The sequence below is a fragment of the Temnothorax americanus genome, unplaced genomic scaffold (genome assembly GCF_048541705.1).
Source record: "Temnothorax americanus isolate GAGA-0224 unplaced genomic scaffold, ASM4854170v1 Scaffold20, whole genome shotgun sequence".
Classification (NCBI taxonomy): domain Eukaryota; kingdom Metazoa; phylum Arthropoda; class Insecta; order Hymenoptera; family Formicidae; genus Temnothorax; species Temnothorax americanus.
Genome location: NW_027509339.1, coordinates 1,834,476 through 1,853,781, shown reverse-complemented (window position 1 = coordinate 1,853,781; position 19,306 = coordinate 1,834,476). Strand labels below are relative to the sequence as shown.

The 19,306-nt window shown below is 41.0% G+C and overlaps 1 protein-coding gene across 2 annotated transcripts in view; it reads left to right on the top strand.

Moving 5' to 3' along the window:
• Cad87a (cadherin 87A) overlaps window positions 1–19,306 on the top strand; it is a 200,361-nt gene that overhangs the window by 166,827 nt on the left and 14,228 nt on the right. For both annotated transcript variants that reach the window (XM_077406008.1, XM_077406009.1), the window contains exon 6: window positions 15,886–16,143. In XM_077406008.1, the coding sequence (XP_077262134.1) occupies window positions 15,886–16,143 (258 nt within the window). The remainder of the gene's footprint in view (window positions 1–15,885; window positions 16,144–19,306) is intronic.

The window sequence follows — 19,306 nt, the reverse complement described above, 5'->3', positions numbered from 1 at the left end:
ATTTAATTTTTCACTTTATTTATCTATGTTTACTATGTTTATTATTTATCTGACGAATTTTCAGATTATATTGCAAATAAATTTTTATGATTTTAAAATCAAATTATTTTATCACTTTATTTCCCACAAAATTTGAAAGTATTCATCTCCATGCTTTAAAGAGTAAAAAGTTTAAAGGAAGACAGCACAGTCTGATCTCTACACTGTTGGAAAATTTGTGTTAAATATAACATAAATTACATGTCCCAAACGGTCCACTCAAATTTTTGTGTTAATTTAACATAATATGGATGTGTTAAATGGTAACACCTATACTATAATATGTTAAAATATTTCAACAGAAAGGAAATGTAATTCTGATCGTAATTTGAAGTTAATTATGTGTACGATTAACATAACTTTTATGTTGAAATTAAAATTGTAAAATAAAATCAACACTCTGTTTCTGTAAATTTTAACACATTTAATAAATACATTTAAATCGTGTTACTTTAATATATTTTTAAAATTATTTTAATAATTTTTTACATTTTAAATTTGTTAAGTTCAATTAACATAGCAAGCATATGTTGAATCTACACATGTATGTGTTGATTATTTCCCCCAAAACTTTAGCAAGCACCTTTTTTAACAAAATTACAAAAATTTTCCAACAGTGTAATCAATGTAACAATAATTATAATATAATATAATAACAAAATAGGTAAGAATGCAATATAAGAATAACGTTGATTTTGCACATGTTGTGAAGAAATTGAACAGAACGAGAGGAAAAAGAGGCGCTAACTGGAGTCGGTCGATCGAAGACTGCCTTAAAAGTGAATTATTACGGCGCAGCGCGGGCGTCGATCAAATGTCTCCGCCAGAAAAATTGAGTCCAGCGTAATATCGACAAACGAGTAATTAATTGCACCTCGGCTTAGTATTACCACGCGGTACCACCTGAGCGACCTACGAAGTTGCAAGTTTAAAAAAAAATTGAATAAAATCCCGAGAGAATTTGCAAACGCGCGTCAGTGAATTGCATAAAGAATATTAATATTCGTATACTTATTCACTCAAAAATATTTTCTCCTTTCAGTAACGCGACTTGAAATTCACATTTTATTTGCAGCAGTTTTAACGTACTTTTTTTATCGTTTATTATTTGGCTCGAGAAATAGATAATGATAAGTCGCGAGCACACAGAACAAACGCACTATAAGAGCGATCAAGATTCTGCCGTCTACGCGGAACGGTTTCTCCTCTGCGTTGCAATTTCTTCGTTGCAACGGTACGCGAATACAAGCGCATTTACCTCAATTCACCTTACAGCCCCGGCTCACCTTTTCGACCCGCGCCGTTGATATCCTTGTCATTACTTACAGCGACACGAAGGCCGCTTACGGCAGAACGGAGGCTGCGAGCACGTGTAGCTTTATGAAAGCATTTACCAGTATGCACGCGCGACAAACAGCGCGCGACGGTTGCGACCGGCTGCATTCGTTACATACACAGATGTGCCTTGATGCCATCTACGTGCCCTGCAAATAATGCACCCTCGTTAGAGATGCGCGTCGCGCTGCGAGTCCACTGCGAGCTATAGACCGGCTACCCCGTCTCGCCGCCGTCTATCTTTTAACTTCACACCTGTTCGACGATCCAAATCTGCGAACAAAAATTCCTCTCGATTTCTCTTATCCCAGAGAGATATGCGGAAATAACCGAGTTACCTTCCTCGTATATATCCTATCACTTTACATTTCACATTTCTCTCCTCCTCTTAATTTTTTTCTTTCTTCTTAGCTCTCGTATCTGCTAAATATGAGACCGTTTAGCGCTGTCTCATTTTTGTCGCACGATTTTTCTGCTCGTGACACGGAAAATTCGCGATATCACGTTTCCGACCTAACGGCAGTATTTCACGCGATCGCTGACGTCATTATTCCTAATGCGACCGGTCGTCACGCGTTAAGCTTCGACTTATCTCACACCCCCGGCTCCCAAGTATGATATGTACACGTCCTATCCAAAAAATAGTCTCGGCCGACACTCTTTCCTCCGCGTGTAGCTTTATCGCTGACCCTCGAGGGGTCCCTCGCAAAAGTATCTCGCAACAAACCTCGGCGGCTTTTCTTCCCTCCAGGGAGTAGCGCGGTCACGCGACCGTTCCACCCTTCTCGTCACGACTCTTCCCTTTACGCCCGCGCCAGATAATTCTCCCGGTATTCTTGGACTTCCTGTCGACCGCAGACTGGGAACTACTTTCGGGAAGACATACACAATGCTTTTACCACCCCCGCCCGCTGGGAGGGAGAGCCACCTCTTCCTCTCGCGGGCGTCGTGCATCGCGACTACGTGCACGGAATCGCGAGCCCCTCGGACAATAGGGTGCGCGTGCGGGCCGCCGCCGTCGCGTTGCCTCCCCTTTTGCCGGTTTTATTTCGGTGCCGGTGCAGCCGACATGCCCGCGATACGAATTGCCGCTCAGATAGTCGACAACGCCGTTCAGCGCGGCATTTTGCTCAAAATTCCGACCTGTAATCGACGCCATGCGATCTTTTCTCGGCGTTTCAATCGGAAAGAGACACCCTCTCTCGCAAGTCGTGCAGCAGCTTTAGCGTCATCGAATGAGAGAATCTAGAGCTTTTGATATCATTGTAATTTGTTGCCCTATATTCCCAATCTTCATACGCAATTTTTTGTTTTAAAACTCTGGTCAATCGTAGCATTTTGGAGAATCGATCAAGTAATGTTTCCTATTAATTCCTATTAATTCCTGCAATTTTAACAGGTGCACATATTTTTCGTCCGTTGCAGTTTTATTCTCGCGAAGTTTATCAATCTTCTGTTAATCCTACGATATAATCAAGTTTATTATATCGATTATAATTAATAATGATGGCCAGTTAGGTCGAATAAAATCTTTATTGATGTTAATTAATTTACTGGCAAGATATAGAAGTTTTAGAATCAAGTTTAATCCAACAAGGAAACTTCATGGATATAGAATATAGATCAATCCTCTAATATCTAAGATGAACGCGCTTCTTCGTATCGGGCGCGGAATTTTTGTCGTGTCTTAATTTTCACATTTTTGCTCGCTTGTGACGGACGTTAGAGCTGTTCGCCGAGCTCGTACGTCACGAAATTCGCAGACCGAAATCACGATCGCCGGTGAAGGAAGACGTGAAAAACGCGAAACGCGCTCGTTAGCCGATAGTTACATCGCCATAGGAACGGTACCGCCAGGATACGTGCGAAATAAAAATTGCAGCTCAGCGATTTCAAGTCGCAAACGTGCGCGCGACCTGTTAAAGTGAAACTAGTGTGATCGCGTATTTCCCGAGATATCCTGGGGGTTCGACCCGGACGTCGTACATGTATAGGATATTCCGCGATCGAGAAACGAGCCGACGCGAAGGCAGCTAGCTCGCAGACGCCAGCCAATTACGATTAAAACGCACGTGGGGCCGTGCGCGAGGGGAAACTTTTTAATTCGCACGAAATTAAATTTGAATTAGCGATGAGGGGGCATGGGCGCGGAGGGATAAGCTACGTCTGCCGTTTGTGTGTGCACCTTTCATCGGATCGTGTAATGTGTAATGTGTGCGTGTGTGTGCGTGCCGTCAGTCCCAATTATCGCGTGAATTCACGCTCTTATCGATGCGCCGAGGGAAAGGCGCGCGCACACACACACTCACACGCACGCACACACGGACGTTTGATTTTGCATAAAGCTCGGCCCGCTCGGAGCTCTTGCATTGTGACGTCGCGATACAGGGAATAATTGGCGGTAATTGTGCGAGTAATTGGACGAAAGGAATTTTTCAAAGGCGCAATTTTGGTGTATTAGGCGTTGGCAAATCCACTTTAGCCTCTCTTTGAGAAAGGACACCGGACTGCGTATTATCGAAAATAATGTTACGTAACACGTTCGTTATTCGATCTTTATTTCCTTAAACGTTCGCTTCTTTTCTTTTTTTTTCGGGCAATTAATTTTTGTGCGAAATCGTAGGGAGTCTCGTATTGCGACGTTGTCGCGGACAAGCAATTAACCGTAATTGTTCTTCGTAATTTTGCGAGGGGAACTTTTGTGGGACGTAATTTTATTATATCAGCTAAAGCCCATGGAAATCGTGCATTATTGTAACGCAATCAAACGCCAGTCATTTTTCGTCCAATAATGCAAATGAAATTTCTGAAAAGAGCGATATTATATTAGCTTTGATTGAACTCATTTATTTATTTCTTTTTTTTAGAAAATGCTTTATCGTTGAAAATGAATTATTAATAAATGATGAGATCTGCCTTTTTCATTTCTCATTTTTTACCTGATATTAAGTTCTAAATTTTCAGGATAGATGCTTTTTAAAATATAATTGCCATTTTTACTGAAAGCTGCTCCAATTTTTCTTATTTTTGTCACCCGTAATATTTATTTAATAAACTACAGGAATATCGCCTGACATTTAGACACGTTTTTATCAAGCTTTAAAAATAAATTATTAAACGAAAAACCCAAATAAAAAACGGTTATATTTGCATAAGTTTATCTCATACCGACGTTATATGGCAAATGATTTTATGAACAAACATTTCGAATCGTATTTACGGTATCGCATTTACGCCGCGGTTTCAAATAGCTCACTATTTGTCGAATACGATTGAAACTTGAAACTTTATTTTACATCAGCAGTCACCGTATTTTCGTTTTACAACTAAAACGTGTCAAAAAGCACGACGTTGAATTCAATGAAATATTGAAACAATGCATCGGTATCGAGTATATCGCGTCTAAATGTACAATAACACTATAAAGCCATTGTAGCCGCGCATTTCTTCCTTTAATTTCAATAATATAATAAGTTCTCTGAATCACGTAATCGCGAGCGGGAATTTCGCGAAAGAATGCAGCCCCTCCGGCACAAATGCGATTGCGTTCGAACGTAAAATTCCTTCCCATTTAATCCGAATAAATAATCGATGGTGGCGCGGAATGCGCGCGCGGGGAAATGAGTGGTAGGTGGGAAGGGGGGGGAGCGAAAAGTTAGAGCGCGCTTTTCACACAAGCGTGGCTGCATTCCGTCGACCGGCGTAATGATGGAATTGTCGTTATGTCAAACGCTCTGTCACGAGTACCTCGCGCTCGTTTCGCTTTGCATTTGACGAGGCGACGCGACGCGACGCGCGACGCGCGTCCGCCGCTGCGCCCTGCATGCGCGTGCAGATTAAAATTTCAATAGCGAGCGCGAATTTAACAGGGAGCACACGGACGCGCGGACGGGGCCGTTGCGTTGGCAAAATAGAAAGTCGCCTGCATTAAACAGAGCGCGTGCCGACCGACCCCGGCGCCAAGCTCCGGTTTCCTTCGAATTAAATTTTTGACGAATCGCGTGAGCGACGTAAAGCGAAAAGTTTCGCCGCTTGGGTAACGCGATTACCCATGCAGGGATCGTAGGAAATTAAATTATGACGACTTTGGAGAAGCAACGAGCCAAAAATGTCCGTACGCAGAAAAAAAGAAGTGTCAAATCAACACTGATATACTTGTATGTACGCAAGAATAACATATTCTTCTTATAAGAATCTCAACTTTCTATTTCAACTTTTTTTCACGATTGTACTATATGAAACTTTGTTTAACTACATAAATGACTTCATTCAAACAAGTTTTCTTCGTTTAATGCAATATAATCTCATTTCAAGATTATATGTTCTTGTTAATTACATATATTACAAAAATATGAAAAAAACTTCTTGCAAAATACAGTGAAATGTAATTCTGTATAGCTCGAGATTTTCTATACTACGCGGTCGAGAACTAACAAATAAAGGACGGAGGTTCGATAAATGAAACCTACAACGATAACGATGAAATCGCTATAAATGAAAGTTCTATAAGAACGTACCGTATATCCGATTATGTGCGCGCGCGCGCGTCTCGATACATATCTCGTTGCCGTATCATAGATGCCGTAGATGTGTAAAGTACCACTCGCAGATATTGCCATCGGTCCAGATCAATTTATACGCGGAGGCAATGCGGAAGGATAATACCATTAATGCCGAATAATCGACGAGCGTGTTACGTTATAAGCGGGGGTCGTTCTCGTGAACTCGCGTCGTGGACATTGCGGACGTTGAGCACCGATTAATTAGTGTGCCTCAACAAACGCACTCGTGTTTGTACGCGGATTATATCGGCATATTTTTATAAAAAGAATTTGCATAACGCGAATAATATCATTATTTATTGGCAGAGAGTGCGACAGTACGTTAAAACACTTTTTATACATAAAGAGAAAAACAGATGTGGATATTTTATTAAAGATAATCTCATCGGATGTAATAGATGCATAAAAAAAAAGGTGCACAAGAAATTAAATAAAGATTTATATAATCTGTGCTATCAAATCTTTTTATGCCACGTTAGCATCGGTGGTTGTATTAAACTTCTTTCTTTACAAACACACACCTACGTACGAAAAAAGAGAGCAACATGTACAAGGAAAATTTATTTTTTAATATTTTTGCAATACAGTTCTCTTTCTAAAATAAACGATCTCGACATTAGCGCGAAAAAGAGCAACGCGCGGGCTATAAACTTATCTTCGAGCCCCGAAACTCGTGAACTCTCTCTCTCTCTCTCTCTCTCTCTCTCTCTCTCTCTCTCTCTCTCTCTCTCTCTCTCTCTCTCTCTCTCTCTCTTTTCCGCAACAAATAATAAGATCGCATATCAGCCGGCCGCGTAGCGTAGTAATTCATCGGGCGCGACGGCAAACCGCGCTTTTTTTTCTCCAGCGACTTTTTTTCCTCCCCCCCAGATAAGCCGGAACGAAGACCTCACCCGTGTTGGGTGTTTGTCATGTCGCACGCAAGCCGGTATACGAAATGCCCGTCGAGTTATTCGATTTTCGTCGGTCATTTAGCCGCGCTTACTGCATCCCACATCCCTGTGTATTCCGCGACGCGGACGCCGCGATGCGCGATTCCGCCCAAGTACGCGGGCACACAATTGCGCGTGAATTATAGTTTTAATATCGCAAATGAAGGACGCTAACGCGAAGAACGGAACGGCCGTCAAAGTATTTTATTTCCAATTGATGATGCACCATAAATATACGACCGCCGTCGTCGGAGCGATTAAATCTCCGTTTCCGGCGGGATTATTCATTTCGCGGGACAAATCGCTGCGGTATGGCTGCTCTGAGAATAATTTAAAATTAATTAGGGTACTATCGAACGTAGAACGTAGCGCTTCCGCGCGCATTCTCGACCGTAAAGGAAAACCGCGAAAGTTGGTCTCGTTTCTTCCTCGTATTCGTTTCTTTCCTCCTTTTTTTCCCCCTTGCAACGGAAACGTATGTCCGCCCGTCTATCTTTCGCCAAAGCTTCGGAAGTTGCTCAAAGGCACGCGAAGATACGGAAGATGGCAAACGAAATGGAAACAGGCAACTTCGCCCGACGTCCAGCCATTTCAATTACCCGTTTCCCTTTCCACGTACGTATCTCGTCGACGCGGTTACTTTCTGCAGTTGCGAGCCATTGTATCGATCACGTATCGTTCCCTTAATGCATCACCGCAATGCTTGATACACGACAAATATCGGATATGCGAACGTTTCTCGGATGTCGTTATTTTAACTCTATATAGTTATACTTATTTTTTGCATACGTAGATACCACACTGGAGTTGGAAGGACTCCGCTACTGTTTTCATTATAACTGTCGAGAAAATCACCGTATTTTGACTTCCTTTTTTTCTTCCGATCGTAAATAAACTGAAAAATACGTATACATTTATTCAGAATTAATTCAAAATCATAATAAATACTAATAAACACATTTTGAGAAAATTGTATCATTTTCCGTAGATAATCCTACTTTTTATGCCAAAAAAAAATTTCAGAAAGAACCTTATCCCAAAATTTTTTGCGGAGTTTTATTGTGCGTAGTGTTAGAAAAGACTCTATTCGAGCGGCTCGCCATTGATGTGAAAATAATAATGGCATGCAGTAAATGGACGCTTTTATGCAGTATAGCATTAATGTCACTGAATACCCTTTGTATTTTTGAAAATGATGAAAGTCATTCAAAGTTCTAAAGAACGCGCCGCAGCTTTGTAAAATAAAAAGCCACTTTAAAGAAATGTTTTATTAAAAGCTCTTTGCGCGTTTAATTTTAATCTCGCACAATTAATTATCAGCGGGAACCAGAATACGGCGCGGCGAGTCAAACGCAGCGACCCAGTTGTTCGTGACACATTCACCGCGCGAGTGTCGATAGTTTAAACGGTGAAACGAATCGAGCCGTCGCCGTCGTAACGTGCGAATTGTCGGCACCGTCCAGAGCGGGTCGAGGGAACATTTTTCGGAAATTCCACCGTAAACTCTGAAGCGGACAGCAGATCGGCTTTTAAGTAATTTCAACGTTCCCCGGCCGTTCAGCGCGCGTCGCGCGTGATAACAACGCCGTCGTTCCTTTACGTTTTAATTCGGCCAACCGGACTCGCAGCTGGAAATCTTCCCGGCCGATGCGACTCTCGCGGAGATGGGACGCGGGATGAAAACCCGCAGTTCCATCCCGAGGAACTCATCCCTCGCCGTGACCCGCTTATCCGCGCTTGACCCACCGCTGATATACCGCTGGCCGCGCGTTATTTCGACCGTCGCATTTCGCTGTCCGCGTTTAACGAGGGAGGTCCGGCGCGGTTGCGAAGAGTTTACGATAAGGCGTTTTACGTGCGAGATCATCCGAACCGGAAGGACTTTGTTTCCTTTTTGTGAAAACTTCGCCCCGCAATCTCGAGCTATATATACTTTGCCTGTAGCCTTCGCCCCGGATTCGAGGTTGGTGCTAAATCGAGAAGTTCACAATTTATTATCTTTCATAAAGTTTTAGGACAAGACGGATCGTATCGGAGGTAGAATCGTACAAATGCCCGATTGTCCCGATTTTATACTATATTAGGAATGTATATAATTCGGACTGTTCCGAAAAAGGATATCAGGTGTTCTTGGAAATGCACGTGTGCTTTTGGATATTTTGATGAATTTATTAATACATTGTTAAGTTTTGCAGCACTGGAATAGAGATATCCAACATAACTTTATTTAGAAGCGATTGTATAATTTGCGAAATAGCCAAGAAGTATGCCATTGAAAAATAGCAACAGTGAGACATCGCTAATTTTAATAAGTGAGACATTACCGTTATGATAACAATCAAGTAATTAGAAAGTATGCCAATATACGGTTGAGCTGGATCTTTTGTGCCTATAATAATATTTCTCGCGTGAATTTAATGTACAATTTTCTACTTTGCAAACTACGCGCCGATTACTGTCGGTCTTGAACCGCAGTCCAAGCTAAAACTAGAATAGTACCGTCACATAATTTAATTAATACTGAATTTAATAATACTGATATCTTCAGAAACGCAAAGAATATGTTGCCAAAAATATCACCCCAGCCAGAATTCGAACCCGAGGTTCAATTATGTATCTTGAAACGAGATAAAAATTACAAAAGTGAAAAAATTTACTGAAGTATCTACGGTTTTATTTGTTGAAATCTAGTAAATCTGTTCACTTTTCAAATGTTTATCTCATTTCAAGATACATAATCGATGTATCTGGACCTTCCTATACTATTCGGGACGGGCCGTCTTTATCAATTCGACCACTGAGACCAGTGGTGGTGTACATTTAATTAAGTATGTGATGATACTATTCTGGCTTCAGCTTGGAATTGTGTTTCAAAATCGACAGTATTCGGCGCCGTAGTTTGCTAAGCAGAAAATTGTACATAAATTTGAAACAATAATAATAAGTGATTCAGGACCGTTGTAACATACCCGTACAATCAATTAGAGAGAAGAATACCATTTACGGTCTAGACTGGATCTTAATAGCTTAATAATAATATTGTGTAAATTTTGTATAGGACTTTTTCCAAACTCGGTAAACTGCGCGCCAATTTTAAATAAATTCGATAATAATTAAAAATGAATTGGAAAAATATTATTAAGCACAAAAGATTCAGCCCGACCGTACGTGTATTTGGCACATTTTTTATTTACTCGATCGCTAATTTTGTTCTAGCAGATCTGATTTTTTCTTCTTTATTTATAACATTGCGACGCATTGTTATTTTGCACACATCGTAGCTAATTTTACAAGAGGAATCTGAACGTGCAGCCAATTTTTTTTTATTCTTACGCTCTCCAAACGGATGTCGAATCATTATATGTTCCATAATCTCCAGCAAGACGGAATACCTCGGTTCAGCTCGAAACTCGCGCAGAGGAAGCGCAGTCAGCTGGAAAGTTGAAATTACAACGTGCAAACGTTATACGTGCGTGTACATACGCATCCCCCACGTGTCACGCATTATGCATTGAGTTTCCGCAAAATCGATGCAATTGCAAACGAAAATAAGTATCAGTCTCGCACCGTCTCGTTTTCTCTCTATCTTTTATATTGAGTAATATATAAAATTATCTCTCTTTCTCTTTTGATCGAGCCATTCGTATAGACGCACTGAAAAAAAGTCTTGCAATACTTAACAAACGCATTTGGTTGTGCGTTTCAGCGCAATATTTGATAAGTAGTAACAGATATGCTAATTGTTACCAGCCGGTTGATAATAATTACAAAATAATTAGCAAAACTTATTTTTTATGCAGTTGAAACAATTAGATGGCTTAGTAAAAATAATGCTAAATACTTTGGTAATAATTATCAAATAATTTACCATAGCTTTTGATAACTGTAACTAAAAGTAATATTTGGCAATGCTTATCACATAATGTATAGTAAAATACTACTAAACAATATGATTTTATGTAACCAATTATTTTTTGATAATGTGTCTCATATAAATTGCTAATAATCACCAAGTCTTGGAAACAAATACCAAATCTTGCTACATGATTATTTGTTAATACTTATTATGTTATTATATTCATCTAAACATTGAGTTGAAACTATTTCACTAAAGCACTTAGTAACTATAACGATCCAGACTAGATGATTATTACCGAATCTTTTTTTCAGTGTGTTCACGAACATTATCGACATTATCTACCTAGGTACGCGAATATTGCGTGCATCATTATCCGCCTCGCTGGTAATTTTCGATGTTTGGCGTTGTAATTATTGGAGCACGGCGGGTATGATAACGCCGATGTTACGTTACAGTATACTATCAAGCACATTATGATGCGTTACAATTCGCACGCCGTTGTTAATATCACTCCGCCGCATTATTACAGTCGCTTACGATGTTTGTTCGTCATACAGCTTCTCGTAATTAAGAGATAAAACAAATGCCGTCTATGTTTTAAGCCCCTTTAGACGATCTATAATTTGCGTCCGATATCATAAATTTTTTTTATAATTAAATAAATATAATGTATTTGTATATATACATGAATTTTAATATTTATTTTATATATCTGTTTTTCACATGTATATTGAGTAATATATAAAATTATAAATAGAATTATTCTAGATTTTCATACGACAAGATCATCTAAAAAGTTTATTAAATTTTTACAGCAAATTTTCCGACTTTCATCAATTTTCCTTCTTTTTAATTTAAGTAAAAGCTTTTTTTTTTAATCTTTCTCCACGCAACGACGAAGACCGCGATCAATTTCTTACGAGGAAATTGCGTATCTGCATTTGCCCCGTAATATGTTACAAGCAAATTCAACTTCGCCGTCAGGTGTATCGCCGTTATTATTGTTCTCCATTACCATGACGCCTTTGGGAGACTATCTACCGCGTAAATATGTATATATTCTAATGCATGCGCAATTGGGTACACGTTCACACTTGACAAGAACTTTGAGTGCCATCTTTCCACCCTCGACCTCGTTAGCTACTACTAAATCCTCGGTGCTACCCACTTTCCCGTCTTTTCCAAACTTCCGCGCGAGCGGCACCTACTCGAAACGACACTTCGCAGCCTTTGTATTTCTTTTATTTTCGTCGAACTGCTTTCGAGCGTTTCGATTTTCAATAAATTGTCGCTGCAGTTTCTGATTTTACGTTAATTCCGTTGTCCATTTAAAACCTAATATTACAATAAATAACTGTCTTTTTGATCATACTATAGTTTATTAGAATTAATTATAATAAAAAAGCTTCTATTATCTTTTTTACGTGACGGAGGAATATCTCGTTTTCAGAGCTGCCTTTCTTCCTGTCATTTTTCGACGAAGTTCGCGACGAAGATCTGAAATTGTCTACGGAACTTTCGGAAAGTAGCTTAAAGATGCAGACTTGGAATTGCTTTTTCAATATTAGAAATTGGCTCTCGGCTCTCTTCTCAAATGAGAGTCGCGAGACTCGACTTGTATATTCGTAAGCTTGGGAATATTCCAACATGATAACGTATTTATCCATCGAGGAGCAAACGCGCGGCACGTTTTTTCACGGTAAAGTACGTAACAATACGCGCGATGAAAAATGCATTCATCAAAAACGGTCGAAATTTTTCCCAGCGACGAAGAGAAAGAGAGTCGCATCTCTCGAAATCCGGGAGAGGCGAATTTGTTCCTTTCTTCCCGTATACAGTGGAGTGGTTTCCGTCGCACAAATCCGCCAATAAAGCCGAGCGTTTACTACAACTTGCTGCGACACACACAACTCTCGACTTCTCTTCGTCGAGAGAAGAAAACTCCTCTCGGGATGGTCCAGAGATGAGACTTTTGCGAAGACCCGTTCGCAAATGATCGATCTCTTAAAACGGCAGCAAGCTCGAAAGTACGCTCTCTCACGTACGAATCGAGGCACGTTCGAGACCCGTGCGCCTTCTTTTAAGATTTTAAGGCTTCGTAAGGGATACAGTAAAGTTCTTAGCGTGAGAAGGGAGTTCCTGATGATCCCGCAGCAAGGGATCGTCTAAAAACGCATGTGTATCCTCTGGCACATATAAGGATGTGCGATGTCACTGCGAAGGATTTAGATGCAAAATACGTGCTGTAAAATCACTAAACGACTGCAAAAGATATTTAACATTTTGACTACCTTGTTACTCATATTTAAATGAGTTTCCGCAAAGGCCCTATTATCTAAAGTTGGATAACGATTTTTTTTACACAATCAGAAATTATTTTAATCAATATTTACAAAGATATTGGTGAAAAACAATTTAAATATCATATTTATAATATAATTAATGATTGAAAATAAAATTGCATTAATTTTGAGTGATATTCTCAATCAAACAAAGGTTAATGATCTTATAGGACGTATAGAGGAATACATTACCGTTTTTCTGTAAATAAAATTATTATTTTTATAATATAATTAATTGATTGAAAATAAAATTATCGAAAATTAAATTAATTTTGAGTAGATATTCTCAATCAAAGTTTAATTTTAATTTGGCAACATATAGAGGAACACATTACCGTTTTTCTGTATTTTTTCTTGCGGCACGACAAAAAGATATAGATATATATATATAAGTTATAGTCAAAGCCCGAAACGCGGGCATTCCTAGGATTGACTAGTCAATCCTGGGGAACGACCAAACGTCTTGGTCAAAGCCCGAAATAAGTTTTGCGTTTCGGCTTTTGACTAGTTAATCCTAGGAATAACTAATACGGCTGGTCAAAGTTTGAAACTAAGAAAAATCACTTCGGACTTTGACTAGTCAATCCTAGGTGTGGCTTAATTCGGACTGTGTGACTGTTAACAAATAAAATCAAAATTTTTTTTACTAAATTAAGTTCTTATTGTTAACATAATGTAGCTTTTTATTTAGTCGGGGGTCATTGTTTGTTAAAAAGTTATTAACAAAAAAAAGTTTAGAAAATATAGCAGTTAAATTGAGTATTAGAAGGCATAAATGACTAATATATATATGTCGAAATAGTTCACGCATACACTTTCCACGCGAAACGAGGTGCCACATGGGTTCATGACGCGCTTTACAAGCTCGTTTAAGTACATGCGTGAAATTTATCCTGTGACTATCTTGACTATATTAAATTTTAGATGTTATATGCATACACACACACACACGGGGGGGTGCGAGGGGGGCCTTTGGCTTACAACTTAAAGTACATGCTAAGTTGTAAAGCGAGTTCCACGCTGTCTACCGTCGGGGCGGGTGCGGGGGAGGGGGGGGGCGAAGGCCCCACCTCGCACTCCCCGTGTGTGTGTGTGTGTGTGTGTGTGTGTGTGTGTGTGTGTGCGTGTGCGTGTGCGTGCGCGTGTGCGTGTGCGTGTGCGTGTGCGTGTGCGTGTGCGTGTGCGTGTGCGTGTGTACGTTTGTGTGCGCGCGCGCGCGCGCGTGTGTGTGTGTGTGTGTGTGTGTGTGTGTGTGTGTGTGTGTGTGTGTGTGTGTGTGTGTGTGTGTGTGTGTGTGTGTGTGTGTGTGTGTGTGTGTGTGCATAACATCTACAATTTAATACAGTCAGGATAGTCAGGAGTCAGGATAAATTAATAGATTATTTTATTAGTTTATCCTGATTATATTAAATTGTAGATGTTATATGCATACACACACACACACATGCGGGAGTGCAAAAGGGGCCTTCGGCCCCCCTTCCGCATCCACTTCCGCCGGTAGACAGCGTGGAACTCGCTTTACAACTTAAAGAAATTATAAAGTACATGCATGGGGAGGGGGGTGCAGGGGAGCAAAAACCCCCGCCCACGCATGTACTTTCACCTCGTTTCGCGTGGAAAGTGTATGCGTGAACTATTTTGATATATAGGAAAATAATTTATATATATATGCAACGTAATTGGAGAAGTTGTTAGACCGATTCTTTCAATTCTAACAATATAAATTATTTACTGAAAAGGAAAATTAAAAACAGAAAAGGAAATAAAATATTTATAATTGTATTTTCTTTTTTTCTATTAGTTTTGATAATTTGTACAAAATTAACAATAATAGAAAATAGAAATACCAAAGATTACATAGAAGTTTGAAAACAAATAACAAATACTGTCCTTTCATTATCACGCATGTGTCAAAAAGGTTTGATTATTTTTTATTCGTGCGCGTATATTTTAAAAAAGGCTTCTTCTAATTAACTTAACAGATTACTATACTTACGCGGTGCTACTAATCCCCTCTACTTTTTCGGTAAACTGTCGTGTAACCCATTTTTAAACTTAAGGAGAAAAAACTATGTACAAAAGTAAAAAAGTAAATAAAAAGCTACATTATGTTAATAATAAAAACTTAATTTAGTAAAAAAAATCTTGATTTTATTTGTTAACAATCACACAGTCCGAATTAAGCCACACCTAGGATTGACTAGTCAAAGTCCGAAGTGATTTTTCTTAGTTTCAAACTTTGACCAGCAGTATTAGTTATTCCTAGGATTGACTAGTCAAAAGCCAAAACGCAAAACTTATTTCGGGCTTTGACCAATACGCTTGGTCGTTCCCCAGGATTGACTAGTCAATCCTAGAAATGCCCGCGTTTCGGGCTTTGACTATAACATATATATCTTAGCGATCGACAATGCCTGGCATACTTTATATATACGACTTCATACTTCTCGAGCTTGGTTCTCCCAAAACTTATACTCGAAATTAGCTTGGCAATCAAAGTGTTAAGAAGATTTAGGCGAAAAGTGGGTTAAATCCATAATTTCTAAGGTCCGTTTTACGGCTTTATACTTGAATTATGGAATTACTCCGCTCTTGCACCGAACCTTTAATTTAAACGCATAAATTGAACGTTTTCGAGCTTAAAGACAAAAATATTAACGCTTTCGAACTTGGAACTAAGAACGCTAAGCTTCAGTCCTTTTATAAGTTAATTCTAAACCGTCTTTAAAGTTAACGGCATAATTCCCGCGCGCTGAAAGCGTCGAGCTCAATTTTGCAACGTTTTACGAGCGGAGTTCCTCCTCTTCTGTTTCCAGGAGAACGACACGATACGCTTTCGCGTGACTCTGGAGGACGAAGTGCCCGCGGGGCAGCAACCGAACATCGTCGGCGTCGACGCTTACGTGATCGTGTTGGACGAGAACGATAATCCGCCGCATTTCCTGGGTGTGCCGTACGAGGCGGTCGCCGAAGAGGACACCCCGGTCGGCTCCACCATACTGCCGGGCATCAGGGTCGTGGACCCTGACCTGCTGGGCGACATTATAGATCTAACGTGCGTCCCGCAGCCACAGGTGAGTCATTAATACGCGTTAGCGCGCGCGGTAATGTCCCGTGAAAGATACTTTTATCCGGTCTCTCCCCGGCGCGGCGCGGCGATCGAATTTTCTTGCCGCCCTATTCCACGTGGGATTTCCCGTGGAGGAAAATTTCAACCGACGAGCCGTGCCCTTCTGATCCATCGTCTTGGAAAATCCGTCGTTGATAGAATTACCTGGAGAACAACAGCGTGTTCCCTTTCTTTATCTCTTTATTTCTCTCGACTTAATATCTTTACGAAGCGCGCGCTTTCCGACAAGAAACGCGAGTCGCTTTTTTCCCTTATATTTCTCTTCTTCCGAACTGCTGATCGAGTAAAAGAGTAATGAGGCCTGACAGGTCCCACATGGATTCATGTAACAATTTCCCCGCTAATATATATGCTATACTGCTTTTTATTTCGAGTACCGCGCAAACCGCGAGCTGCGCGGTTTATTTCGTAAACTTGATATGGGATGTAATTTTTCTCTGTGTTTATTTGAAAATTCCGCCTTCTCGATTACTTTCAATCGGTACCGAAATTAAATTATGTATTCTATCGCAAAGTATATACAGGTGGTGTTCGGAGAAAAAGAAAGATAGAAGAATGAGAAGAAAAAAATGAAAAAGGTCCCTTCTAAATTCGTTTCTGCTATCGCGTCGCTGACGGTCGCATCCGCGCGAAAGAAAGCGGATAATAAACAGGCTGCCACACACACACACAGAGAGGGAGTTGTTTTCCGCTCAAAGGATTTATTAAGGAGTCCTCGGTCCGCGTCCGTCGTCTCGGTCTCCACGACGCGACGCGGGGCTGGCAGTATCGGGATCGGGGGCTGCAACGGGGCCGCTCCCTCGTTGAGATGCAGTTGGTTGCACAGCGTGATAAAAGATGTACAAGTGCCGGTGTTTCACGTAAATGAAGAGCGAGCTCGGATGAAGCGTTCCCCTTGTCCGCGAGACGAGGCGGAGGCGAGGCGGAATATCGGGCGCCGAGACGCTTTGTAATTCACCAGTTTTCCATTAAGTTATCCACCTCTCGTATCCTGTAATAAACTAATAAACTCGAAGGCTGAGAAAGGAGGGGAATGAGGAAACGCCGAGCTCTCTCGCCTCGCCTCGTCTCACCTCGCTTCGTCTCGCTACGCCGAGCAGCACGCCCGAGGGAGCTGAGGACTCGTCGACGACGTCGGCGGCGGCGGCAGCCAGTTCCCGGTAGTATAGTCGGACTTTCGCAATCATCGTTGTGGAGCCCGACGTTAACCCCTGCGGAAAACGCGTGGCCTATTTCGCGCGAGCGGGCGCGTAGTAGCGCTCGCATAACGGAGCGCGTTCGCAAATTTAATAATCGTTCCGATGCGTATATAAGGAGAAATTTTATTACCGTCCTCTCGCGTAGGAGAATGTGAATTCAGCAGTTTCTTCGGCAGCTTAACCGGCGATGAAATTGGGTTTATATTCCAGTATGTGCGAGCGCGATACTTATATCCCGCTTTACAATTATAAATGCAGACGTGAGTTTAATTTAGCCTTATCTCTCCACGATTTTTCGAGACATCGCTACCCTCTCTTTTTCTCTCGCCTTTCTCCCTACTATATCGTCAAATATCAAGTGTGCGTAGCAGGATTAAAACAATTAAATAACGTATAAAATGCAGGAAATACCCCACTTTTGGAATAAAGCGCGACTTTACATTTTAAGCTGCTGATTCGACGCACGGAAAGGAAATATATCGTCGAAAATCTATTTTAGATACCGAGATATCCGGAAACGTAATTTTTTTTAAACATTTCATTCAGCACAAATCCAATTCGGATAGTTGGTTCCATCAAGTTTTTGCTTCCATCGCACCCCGCGCGAGTCTGTGAAAAATTTAAGTCACGTCCGAGGATCGTGTTTACGGAAAGTTGTAACGCGTTACCGTGGAAAATTGCTGTTGAAAACCGCTTTCTGTTTTGGGTTCCGATCCGATCGATGTAACACGCAATGGGTTATGCGATACGCGCCGTTCGTTTCGTCAAAAAGGGGGCAGGAAGGAATGCCCCGAAAATTCAGTCGACGGGAAAAACCGCGCAACGTATCGCTTTCGCGTTTTTCTTCTTTTTGCGAGAGAAAAAAGAGAGAGAGAGAGAGATGCAATTCGTATATCATCTCGCGACCCGTTAAAATTATCTGCCTGCAGCCTCCTGGCTTTACCCCCCTTTCTCTCTTTCTGCACCCCGTCTCTCTCTCTCGCGCTCCTCCCGGGAAAGATGCGCGGCGGGATATTAGTACGTATAACGCACCACCCTCTACGTCATATCCGCTCGATAAATTCCCGGTCGGAGCCGTTAGGCGCGACCAATAAAACCGTAAAACCTTTTAACTAATGGTCCACCGGCTTTACGGCGGCAAACTTTAATGCCCTCCCTCGTTTTCGTTATACGCGCGAAAACGCGACGCGCGGCGCTGCACTGCACTGGCCGAATAGGACGCGATTGCGTCCAGTCATTAAGCGTAACTAATGTTTACCAGTGCTCAGAATACTCTGGGGCGCGAATCATACGCGAAATCGGAATCAACGGTGAAATTTTCCATTAACGATCCGCGGCTTCGATGCGGCGATGATGCGGCAAACTCGACCGCTCCCAGCAAACACGAAATTTGCCAGAAATTTATTATAAATTGGGGAGACACGCGCGATTTTTTAACGCGAATTATTTTGAATCTGTGGACATTTATATGGTGATGTCTGGATCCGCGTTAATATTTTTCGTTTATTTCAAAGAGCGTGACACGCATGAAAATTGCGCCAGCAATTTCTAAATTTCCTGTGTGATTTAACAAATATGGTTTTATAGATTTGTAAGTTTCCATATTGAGAAAAAAATACTTGAAAATTTATTTGTGGAATGTAAAGTTTATTTCACAGAAAGTGAAAGTAGAAAGTATTTTTTTCTCAGTGTACATACGCGAATTTGACGAAACGTATAGAGCGTTTCATAAGAGCTCCAATTAAGTGACAAGGTGCCATAACTTTTAGATGCAGGACTCAATGTAACGACAAATCGGTTAATTAACGTTGGATCCTCGCTAAAACTTCGCGAATACTTGCCGAAGTATTCCGGCTTCATACGTCGCCAAAATGGCGAATATGCCAGGCAATCGGCCGTATACTTGTT